This window comes from Athene cunicularia (assembly GCF_003259725.1).
Source record: "Athene cunicularia isolate RWA chromosome 17 unlocalized genomic scaffold, athCun1 chr17_part1, whole genome shotgun sequence".
Classification (NCBI taxonomy): Eukaryota; Metazoa; Chordata; class Aves; order Strigiformes; family Strigidae; genus Athene; species Athene cunicularia.
This window is the reverse complement of record NW_020799122.1, coordinates 8,810,530-8,822,301: the sequence shown is the minus strand read 5'-3', so window position 1 is coordinate 8,822,301 and position 11,772 is coordinate 8,810,530. Positions and strand designations below refer to the sequence as shown.

Sequence of the window (11,772 nt, the reverse complement as noted above, 5' to 3'; positions counted from 1 at the left end):
ACCTCCAGCGGGTTTGGTTCTGCCAAGGCGGTTCAGGTCCTGCTTCACTTGGGGCACGCTGATACTTGGGGCAGGTTTTGGTGTCAGCAATGCTTAAAAATTGGAAGGCTGGATGCTTCTAATTTTAAAAAGAATTACTTCTTTATAGGTGTCCGTGGTCTCTGCTCACACTCTCCATCACATGTAGAACATGGTCATGCAGAAAACAAGTCCCAGTGGAAATCTGCCTTGACTCAGGGGTAGTACCTAGGAGGGAAGGAAGGCTGAGAGCTATGTGCCACAGAGCTGAAATCCCGATGCACATGGCCTTTGGACACACAAGAAAACATACAGATAAAGATAAGGCAGTCTCCAGTGGTCAAGAGATAGCTGCAGTCCCCCCACGCCAGACCAGGGCCTTGTAAGGTATCACCGTGAGCTCATGCACGTCGGGTGGTGATAAAGCCCCGTGCCTTGTATAAATACACACACCCCTACACACACATGCAGTGTCAGAGCTGGCTCACCTGCAGTGAAGACACAAGTCTTTCTCCTCCTGAAGGAAGAATGAGACTCTGCAACCCAGTCACATCGCTTTGGTCTGTGCAGTGATGGACACACCTCAGCTGATGCCCACAGTCCAAAAGGAAGGGGGTGGACTCAGACTACAGGGCTGTCAGTTCTGGCTATTGTGTGGAACAACCTGAATTGGATTAAGAAACTTTTGGTTCTTCAACACCAAAAGTGTGGCTTTTTGTTGCCACAGCAGTTGTTAGTGGAGAGGACGGTGGGCTGGAGGAGCTGCAGGTCCAGCAAAGCCTACAGCAGCCCCGAGCTCAGCCCTGCACAGCTTGTGCAGCCCACCTGCCCCAGCCAAGAGCAGTTTCCCTGGGCAATTAAGTTGATAATCATTAATGGTGAAGTCCTTTGGCCCTCTTCTGGTCCACCAGCTTAGCAGAATTTCCTCCCTCTGAGGCTTTGCCTCCCCTTGGTCCCAGCTGTGCTGGTCCTGATGTGTTGCCCCACTTTGTCGATGCTGCCCCCCCACGTTATTGCTCCAGCGGGCCCCCCCCCACCAGGGCCAGGGCTGTGGTGCCAGACCCAGCCTGCTGCCTGCTCACACCCTGCTCTGGCAGGCAGGGAAAGGGACTCTACACTGTTATCCTGAGAAATCTGTATTGATTCAGCTTCCAAATGTGAATTGATTCAGCATTAACATCTCCAAACCTTATGGATGCACATGCAGCCAGGATAGGTGCCATTTAACCCTGACAGTTATTGACCCCTGATCGTAGAGTCATTTTTAACCCAGTTAACTCCCAAACTCATTAATGATTTAACTCCCTAGGAAAGCCCTGGTAAGACACGGAGGCTGGGAGTACGGGCAGAAGGAGGGAGTGCATGGGAGCAGGAGTGTTAAATACCAACTATACTTTCCTGTCACACATTTCTCTTTGCATCTGCTTTAGTCAGCATTGGGCTGTAATGCCAGCTCGCTCCATTTGCCATCCTGATGTAGTTACGGTCCTGGCTGGTACCATCTTGCCCCCCCTTTAAAATGTGGCAGTAATAGCATAGTGCATAACTGTCCTGTGGATTGAATAATAAATTAATTCCACACCACACAATCCATGGGACATTTGGGGACAATAGACTGAAGGATGAGAATAAATTAAATTATTTTTTTTTTTACACAGGCATAAGTGAGTCAGTAAAAAAAATGTCTGGCATTTTAACTGTCAAAACCCACTGCAATATATTGAGCAGGGAGAGAAAGACAAAAGGAGCACATCATGCTTTCTATACCATCCTTGTCTATGGCCGATGCATTATTAATGGGATATAAGCACGTCGCAGACAGCCCTATCAATAGAACGCACTGTAGATAAAAAGGCCCATAAACAATGTATTAAACAGGTCGTGTCTGTATTGGACAGGGCTCTGAGCAACCTGGTGATGCTGAAGATGTCCCTGCTCATTACAGGGGGGTTCGACTAGATGACCTTTAAAGGTCCCTCGCAACCCAAACCATTCTATGATTCTGTGCTTCTGTAGCAATATACAAATCAATTGGCTGTGTGCTGAACTATCTATTAAGCATTAATAAGGATCTTAAGACAGGAGCAACCCATGAAGCCAGCAAACAGCGGGCAGCTCTCTCCTGCTGGGCTGGGCTGCGTTTGCTGAGATGTGTTCAGCTCTGTTCCTCCCACATGTGCACAACCACCGGAGCACAATCAATTGAAATGCACAGTCAAAACAACAGTTTCTATGTCCAGTTTACGTGTCTGGCTGGAAATCAATCACTAAAGAGAGGGAGAGGGTAAAAAAACTAAATCAATACATGCACTGAGCAAGGTCCTGCAAGATGGCAACAGGGCTCATGGCCACCAGCAAATGTTAAATCTGGCTGAGCCCTGGCAAGGAAGGCAGCTTGAATATCTCAGCCCCACAGCAGCAATGCCAGTCACCTTGCTGTGCAGTGACCAGCCCAAAAGGTCTCATGACACACTCAGAGTCACCAGCCTGGGCCACCAGGCTCTCCAAGAGGCCCACGTGCTGAAGTGACTGTGAGGCACTTGTGACAGCAGATGTGGTTCCTGTTGGCTGCATTAAATCAAAAGGAGCTGACTGCATTAATTATATATGAAAGCTGGGGAAATTGCTCTGAATTCATACGGCAAAGTCCTCTCCCAGCTGAAAGCCACAGCTTCTCAAACAAGTATGGCATTGGTAATTGTGGTAATGGGAAAATGAAGCTGTTAGCAACTTTGAACAATTTGGACAAAAAAGACACAAAGGCTTAAAAAAAAGCTTCTGTAGAAAGACTGGAATATAAAGCAAGCTCCTTACAAGTATAGAACAAAACTTTTTTCCATGTAAGCAAGGGCATCTGAAGATCAAATGGATGTTCTGGTGCATACGCTGCAGATGTGTGCCCGTGTGCTCACTGACACACACAAACGCAGCAAACACTTCGGGGTCCAGCACTATCTTTTCCTGGGCTTTTCCAGCCCACTTCCTCAGCTTTTCAGTTTCTAAGATACACCTGGGAGATGAATAAAAGTGAGCAGTTCCCAAGCCAGAATTCTCCTTTTTGCTGCGCATTAACTACCACAACACTATGGTGGCCCCACATTTTCCCTCTGCCCTGAATTGGAATAACAGCTGCCTACATCATTCAAGTCAACAACTGGCCTAAGTTCTCTGATAAAATGCAGCCAAAGGGACAGGGTCTTAAATTTTTTTAAGTACAAGTGAGGCAATACTGTGTCAAAATAGTTTTAAAGGTCTTGAGAATCTTTTGGCTGACTTCTCTCAGGCCTGGGGAGGATTGTTAGTGGTTAAAAACAGCTTTCATGGAAATAATTTTTTTTTTTTTCAGATAAAAAGTTATTCACAACTTTTTGATTGCTTTACTTACGATGAAGTACTAGTCCAAACAGCAACATGGTCACTTCTAGCTACTCCCCCCCCGCCCCAGGCTCTTAACATGTTACCTGCCAGTTCACCAGTTTATAAATCACTCCCCCACTCATACAGTTCTTTAAAGAAGCCTGTGGGCCCCATATCTAAGCTCACGGCTGCTCCCCTTTATCATCATCCAGCCCACAGGGATGAACCAACTTCCACTTCAGGTTCACTGGAGTTTTTGATGAGAGAGTTGAAATATGGGTATGGTTCTGGATGAACTTCAAACCCCAGCGCCGTCTTTGGGCACTCACCTCGTAGCACAGACACACAAAATAATAAATCGTTTCAACATGTGACCCTAATAACATTGTTTTGCCTGAGCCCTGACACTTCTGTGTTTCCATAAGGTTCAAAGGCGCCACACCACAGTGGCTGCTAAATGCGCTTGGAGAGATGGGAGGGTGGGCAGGAGCAGGAAGGGAACCCTTTGTATTGCACACTTCCTTAATACTGCAGTGCTCAAACTTTCCACCCAAGCTTTTAAAGCCTCCAGTCTCCCCAGCACCATATGAGATGCTGAAGCTGGATCACACCACACTGACTCAAACCATTCCTCGAAGCCTCTGCAGGTCCTGGTGCCTGGGAGCTGCCGAGAGCCCTTTGGGCACAGCCTTGCCCACCCCAGCACTGTGAATGGCACATGCAAGGCCAGAACTGCCCAGGGCATGTCCCCCACCATGGTCCCTCCTGGCTTAATGTCACGGCCACCAACACTGGGGGAGGCAGACAGGTCAAGTGTGCTTAGAAAAAGACACAAATCTTTTCCTTTGAGCCTTGAAGTTCACAAATTGATTCGCGCTGGTGATGCTCAGTTTCTGGAGAGCTAATCCTGCCTCTGTCTCAGCAAGTACAACATGCAGTTTACATCCTCCCAGCACAACCAGATGTGAGCACACAGGCTACTGAGGCATCTGTCACATCTGTCACGGCTCAGCACTGGTGTTACTGCCAGGCTTTGTCCATCCCAGGCACCTCCTGTGGTGGAGGGGACCTGGGCTGCCCACGCTGAGCAGCCCCTGGCACTCCCTTGGCTTCTTCCCCAGCTTCAGCAGAGCCCGACACCTCCAACCAAGAAAAAATGAAGGAAAAAAAAAAAAGTGGAAAAGCAGAAACCAAACAAATAAATAAAGAAGCAAATGCAGCACTTGACTCCGGAGGCCTTTGCCGTGGGAAGGAGCTGTCCCAACGCGGTGTGTCATCAGTGGCACAGCAACCCAAACAATCAGCCCCTCTGTGCATGGTGCCAGCTGCAGCCTGGCCCGGGATGGGGGCGGTGGGGAACAATGGCCGTGGGGACAATGGGGATTGTTCAGGGCCACTCTGCCCCTGGGGAGGGGACAGTCCCCTGCAGCCCGGGGAGGGGACCGGCCGCTGTCACCAGCTCTGCGCTGCCAAACAAGTGGCAGATTTGGGGTGCCTTGAAGAAGGACGTGTGCCTGCTGGGATGTTCAAGGGATGCTGAAAACGGCAGTGATGATGTTTGTTAAAAGGAAGAGTGTGAACACACATACGGTGAAGCATGAGCAGCCTCTGCAGAGAAAGCACCTCCTGGTGCTGACCTGGAGTTCACAGGGTGCTGGGGGGGGGGATGGATGGTGGGAGTGGGGCCAGGCTGTGCAGGGAGCAGGGGACACCCTTCATGCACCGAAGCCTGCACTATGGATGCTGTTACCTGTACTTGCACTCACTGCAGAAGCACATGGAGGGGATTGCTCCTTTTGACCTCAACTCATCCTAAAGCTGGTGACTCCATCCAGGAATCATTGATGCCAGGTTTCCCTTCCCTGCCCTCGCTTCGTACTCTCAGGCAAATAATTTCAGCTTTACAAAAGGACGTGGGTAGTTTATCTATTAAACCTGGATGATTGCATCTTTTTGCCCCTCTCCCCACTCACTTTTCATGTTTCATCTACCCCTTGGTGCTCTCCCCACCCAGGACAGCACTGGCACCTGGTCTGCCAAAGCCTTGGCTGGTGTCAGAGCAAAGTTGGGGTACAGATTGGCAAGAGGAACCAGCTCCTGGGGCAGCAGCAACTTGCTTTGGAGCAAGGATCTCTTTTCCATACAGAGGAATGGCAGAGGAATGGCAGGGGGATGTGTGTGTGTGCATGTGTGCACACACTGCAGGGCACGGGTCCCTCTGCCAGCATTGCTAGGCTGTGACTACAACTGTTTATCTTGAAAGCCAGAGGGTTACATTCTCCAAAGTTTCCAGGGAGAAAATACAGACCCTTCCTTTCAGCTGCGTGCCGGAGGATGTGTAACCTCGATGAATTCCTCGGTTTTGTTTGGCTTGGGTATGCCGTGCCGAGTAGCATCACCAGCCAGAGGCTCTTCTGGCTTTGATCTGGGAGCTAGGTGTGCTTCTCGACAGGTTAATAGCCGTCAAACTCCACAGCCTTCCTGCCTGGGAGTCTAGACTCTTCCACCTGCTGTGTACATATTAACACAGGCTTACACACAACTCGCTCTGTATATGTACCTGTATGCAATAGCCAGCCTCACCAAGGATGCGAAGCAAAGCTTTTCAGCAGCCTTCCAAGGTAAGCAGCAAGAATTAAGCCCCTGGTCTCTGCAGCAGACACGGCTGCAGCAGCGAGCCAGGGGGACAGTCAGCTTGTCCTTGTGCTGCTCCTGTTTTGTTCCCAGCAGGTTGGGGCTACCAGAGTTGAAGGTCTCCTTTTTACCATCGTCTGCAGCAAAACAGCCCCATGCTGTGTGCTTTGCCCTTTCCCCCTGCGCTCTGCCGAGAGAGGCTGCTGGGATGGGTACCCCAGGTGCAAAAAATACCACCGTGGGGGAGAAAAACGTGCTGAAGGGCGTCCAGCCAACGGCCCTGTACGTTGCCTGGCATCTATTCCTAACGTCTAGCACCACACTCAGGATGGTCAAGAATCCCACGAGTAGAATTAGCCCCATCACACCTACGATTGCCTCCAGTCTTGTCAGTGGCGCTACAGAAAACACAAACAATTTGTCCATCAGGTCACTCAACACCAGCTCTCGCCTGTGGCGAAACCGCAGCGCTGCTCCCCATCGCAGCACACACTGCACGGGGCTTTCAAGAGAAATGAATCATCTCCGAACAAAAACAAACAAAAACAAAATAAAACACCATGTTTGTAAAATACAGGGAAAGGCACAGCTGCCAGCCAGAGCCCTGAGAAAACAAGACGGCTTCAAAGCACCTGGAGGTGCCCCTGGCACCCGCAGCAAGACGCCGTCGGGCCGGGGCCAGCCGGGCTCTGTGTGGCTGCTGCTGGCTCTGGCCATCCCGCGTCCAGGGACCGTCCTGCCACCACCCACCTGTCAATCTGCACCAGGGTCTCCAAAGAGCGGTTTAAAGCCCCCCACCCAGCCCAGCAGTGCATATCCAGTGTCACGGCAGCACATGAAATGAGCGGCTCCGTGGTGCCAGAAACCCCAGTCCAGGCACCGGCCAGGATGCTGCACATTTGCACTTCAAGGCTTTTGCTGTGTTTTGTTTTACACAATAGCAAAGCTGAACAAATATTGCCTCACCTCCTCGCACACCAGTGTCTCCCGTTTTGGGAGGTGCAAGCTCTGTGAGCTCCGGTCTCTCTGCAGCTTGCAGACCTGCTCCAGGCCTGGCTGGTGCTGGATGCTGGATGGGTGCTGAGAGCCACGCTGGGGCTCAGCACCTCCTGCCAAGCAAATGCAAAGTCCACATTTGTCTGCAGCAAGTCACAGTCATCTCCTTCATCCCCACAGCCAAACCCTGTGGCCACCAGCCACCTCAGAAGGGCAAAGGGATGGTTATCATGCACAGCAGCGCTGGGGGCTGAGACAGGTTTTAACACATGTGGCATCATGGTCCCTCCATGACCCTTGTGTTCAGTGTTGTACAAGCCTCAGTGTCACTGTCCTCTCCCATTCCATCAGAAAAAGGGAATTAGCTGAAAAATTAAGACCTTGAGCAACCTGCAATGCTCCACAGACAGCTACATCAAGGTAAAGTTTGCTGTGAACTGCAGTGGGACTTTGACCAGGTACTGGAGGGCTTCCCAGTGTGCAACATCAACGTGGCACAAGACAGATAAAGAGACATAATCAAAGAGTGGGAAGAAAAAAGAGCAGCATGGTAGAAATGATCAGAATTATTTGAGTGGGTGCAAATCAGGCAAATAGGTCTAGCTCAAGAAGAAAAAGGTCTCTGGCTGAACTTCCTCCACATCAAATCCTGCACCTTTGGTTTCAAAACATTTTCTTGTGGAAAGTCACATTCTGCTTGTTTGCTTTTACGTTAAAGGGTTAAATGACCTGAAAAAACTAAACAAAACTATTTTCTTTGGGCAAAACCGAAACTGATTCATTCAATTCACACTGTTCCCTTTTCCCCGCTCCAGGTTTGTTGTTTTGCTTTAAAAAGAAAAAGCAATAGTTTTGAGCTGATCTGATTTTCGTTTTTTTCCCCTCTCACCCTCCCGCACTTCTTGGTTTGGCTACCAGGCTGAGAAATCCATTACCCACAGGGATCCCGTGCCAGCCTAACCCACATCTAACAGTAAAAGAAACCAGATTCTCCATGTCTTTGTAGCCCCCGGCTTCCTTCTTGGGCTTTCCCACGCGCCTCCATCCCCCACGGGGGCTGGTGGCTGAGCTGGGTGTTGGGGAAGGAGACAACCCTACACAAAGAGGCTGCCCTTTCCCCTCCTCTCTGCATGTCCAGCTCTTGGGGTCAGCGTCGGTTTCCAGATACAGCCCCTCATCTCAGCAACATCCCAGCGTGGGGACAGACATCGGTGACACCCTCTCCAGTCCCAAAACCTTATGGATGCCCAAGCTGTGGTAAGATGGTTTCAGGAAGAAACACCAAGGAGGCAGCAAAGATGGACTTAATATGAATCTTTAATGCACAGAACAAGCTGCCGGGAGCCTTGCGATCAAAGGCTGTGCACGGAGCCGGTCCGTCGAGTCGAAGTGGTACAAAAGCCCAGCTTGCCTGCAGCGTCCCGGCACCTGCCTGGCATCCCCCTCCGGGACCTTTGCCAGCAGCACAGTGTCACTGGCCACCCGCTCCACCTCCTCCTGGCGTCCTCGGCCACCACGGCACTGGGGCCCCTTGCCCCTCAGCTCCTGCCTGGCGGCAGGGCAGGCAGGGCAGGCAGGGAGAGAGAGGGTCACCCTGTGCCCAGCAGCTCCCCTCTGCCTCACCCTGGCCTCGAGCGGGTATCTCCTTCTCCCAGGGTTTTGGAGCATGTAGTCCAGGAAATTCAGTAAGAAAAGATTAAAAAGGAGAGGCTTTTATGCTGAGTCAAATTAGGTAATTTCTTTTTTTTTTCTTCCTCTTGAAAAATTAAAAAAAAAAAAAAAAGGAAAAGAAATTAAAGTCCAACTTGCTGATTTCTTGTTTCTCTGCCATCTGCGTAAGAAAGTCCTGTTTGGCCTCGCTGTCCCCTTCCACCCCCTCCAAACACCACCCGACCCCGAACCCCACCAGCCTCTCAGCACATCACGAGTCCTCGACTCCTCGGAGTCCCTTTGCTTCCCACAGCTCCAGGCCCGCACCTTCCCTCACCGCCCCTTGGACTCCCCGTACGTGTTGCGCAGCATGGAGACCATTTTCTCCTCGCACGTTACTTTGGTGTCCTTTAGGATGCTGTACCACACCATGCCGGGCGGCCGGACTTCTTCGCTGCGGCAGAACAAGTAGGGCATGGTCTCGGTGCGGCTCTGGATGTAGGCACTGCGTAGCAGGGTCGAGCAGTGGCTGCTGACCTTCTCCAGCCTCCTCAGGATCAGGTGTGCCTTCCTGGAGGGGGCAAACAGAGAGAGAGACAGAGCAGTGCAGGCAATGCAAAGAGGAGACTAAGAGCCGTGACGTCCACACGAGCTCTGTCTTGTGACAAGAATGACAAGACCCATTGCCTAACACATTGTCTTCCTTGTTTCAAGTGGAGACAAGTTCTGTTTTACCCCAAAGCTCTTGGTATATCTACTATTTCACAGCACCAGGTCAACAGGCCTGGAGGGACCCCAGGTCTGACCCACTAAACCAGTTTTGGTGCCCTGGTGACACTGTCTGCCCCTGGCTAGATGATGATCATCACCATCACCATGTGCTCTTGGCAGGCTCCAGCCCATGTCTTGGCCCCCGTGCACCCTGGTGAGCCCCCCAGCACCTTAGTGCTCCCGCCTGATGAGCCCAGCCCTTCCTTTCCTGTTTTGCAAAGTCTCCAGGAGGCAAATGGCCCAAAAGGACTGACACTAGACAAGTGAGGAACAAAAGCACAACACATTAAGACAAAACAAAATAAACCCATAAGAAACCAAGAATCCCCTTGTGGGAGTCTGCAAAGTGCTAAATCAAACAAAGGGAGGGGAAGAGAGTTTACTTCAGTGGTCTGAAAATCTCAAGATCACAGATTATTTCCTCTCCCTCTGGTGCCACAGGAAAGCTCTGGATTCGAGGCTAGGGGATTTCACAGTTCCTGCAGGAATGTAAATTCCCGATAATGATATGTCAGGGCAGCACTGTCAGTCAGTGAGGCATAAACATGGGGATTATTTGATTATGAAAGCTGAGCGGTGTTTCAGCCTGGGCTGTGAGCTCCCAGCCGGGGGGGTCCGGGAGCCCGATGCGGCTGCACATCATCAGGCACCCGGGGATGGGACACCAGGGAAGGGCTGGCCAGTCACCCCAGCGCCAGAGCAGAGGGCACAGACGGTGGCAGGAGGCAAGAGGGCATCCCGGCATCCCCCGCTGGCTACAGACCTCTCCCTCCGGAGTGGAAAGACTGGATGAAATGCCGTAGGAAACCACTGCTCCTCCAGGGCAGCAGGCAGAAAGCTTCCCCGCTCCTCCCTGGGGGTGATGCGCTCAGGGTCAGCTTTCCAGGGGAAGGCAAGAGCAAAGCAAGCTGTCCCTCCTTGGACAACACTACATGGTATCCATGTATCGATCTAATCTATAAAGACAAGCCTGACTAGGCAATTTGAGCCTCGTTAGCTGTACACACACACACACATAATAATGATGTTGTGGGCTGAGCTGTGCCCAGCTCTGACAGAATACTCATGCTACTCTCCATAGCAGCCATCTGACCTTCTACAGCATCTGGTGCTCCCACTGCATGTTGAGACCTGACACACTGCCAAGAACAGGTCCTTTGCTGCTGGACGCCTGCCGCCAAGAAGTTACGAAATTCTATGACAGCATTAGATGCTTTCAGTAAAGGCTGATTGATTAAAGCTAAGCTCAGCTGAAAATCAAAGTCCGTAGTGACTGTCACTACAGTTACTTCAGCAAATCACAGTCACTGGTGCTAGAAGGGACCAAAACACATCATCTGTATCATTTCCTTGATGGGATCAACCTGCCTTGATGAATTTCTGCCTAACCTGTTCTTAAGAGCCAAGCGCTGGTGATCCTTCCAGTGCTCACCCATCCTAATGCTCAGAAATCGTTTCTTAACATCAGCACTGATTTTCCCTTTTTTTCAAGGAAGGCTGAGCAAGCACAGGGCCACGGTCAGACTTTTATGTGAGTTGACAGTGCTTGGGAGAGCATTTGAGGAACACCCTCCTCCTCAAAAAGGATAACCATCACCTCCCTAAGGCCATAGCTCCATGGTCACCCTCATTTATTGTAAATCAGCTCTACTGCCAAAAGTGGGTATTGGCCCTTCCCCAGCCCATTTTCTTGTGTTTGTGCCGGTGTCCGTGGACCTGAATGCTGCACTGACATGGGTAAGTTGTACATCTGAAGGCCAACCAAGCAATCCTTGGATTTCCCCTCAGACCGGTTCCCACTCCAACTTGCCACAAGGCCTTTCCCAGCCACAGCAATAGGGGAATGACAATGAGTGGCCACGGCCAACCCTTGAGGCAAAACCCAGCTGGTGGGTCACTAAGAACACAAGGAGTGGATTTCCCAGCACCCACTTACACGTGTCTGCTGGCCAAGCTCTTCTCTTCCTCTCCTCCTTCATTTCACCTTTCTCCTACCCTCCATAGCTTTCTTTGCCATTCTCTCACTTCTATCCCACACAACCTGCCTTTGCCTCCATTTCCCTCAGCCTTCTTTACCTTTCCATTTTCATTACTTCCTCCACCAGACTTCCATGATCTTCCAGATTTTGCTAAAAATCACCATGTTGTCCTTCCTTCCTGATACATACTCAGGTCTCTCATCTAGGCAAACATTCCTACATGTGAGGAGCAGCTCAAGTTGCCAAGATGTCCAGGGGTCAAACCATCCAGACCCGCTGATTTCTTGTGTGCCAGAGGCTGCGCTCCTCATGGATCTGCTCTCCATAGACCTGCTGCATCTGCAGTCGTGCTCAGTGCAGTCAGTCA

At 50.9% G+C, this 11,772-nt stretch overlaps 1 protein-coding gene across 1 annotated transcript in view; it reads right to left on the bottom strand.

Moving 5' to 3' along the window:
• Positions 1-8,307: 8,307 nt before the first annotated feature.
• Positions 8,308-11,772, bottom strand: part of ASTN2 (astrotactin 2) — a 301,231-nt gene continuing 297,766 nt past the window's right edge. Inside the window, exon 22 of the mRNA XM_026860237.1 lies at positions 8,308-9,226. Coding sequence (XP_026716038.1) covers positions 8,989-9,226 — 238 coding nt within the window. The 3' untranslated portion in view covers positions 8,308-8,988. The remainder of the gene's footprint in view (positions 9,227-11,772) is intronic.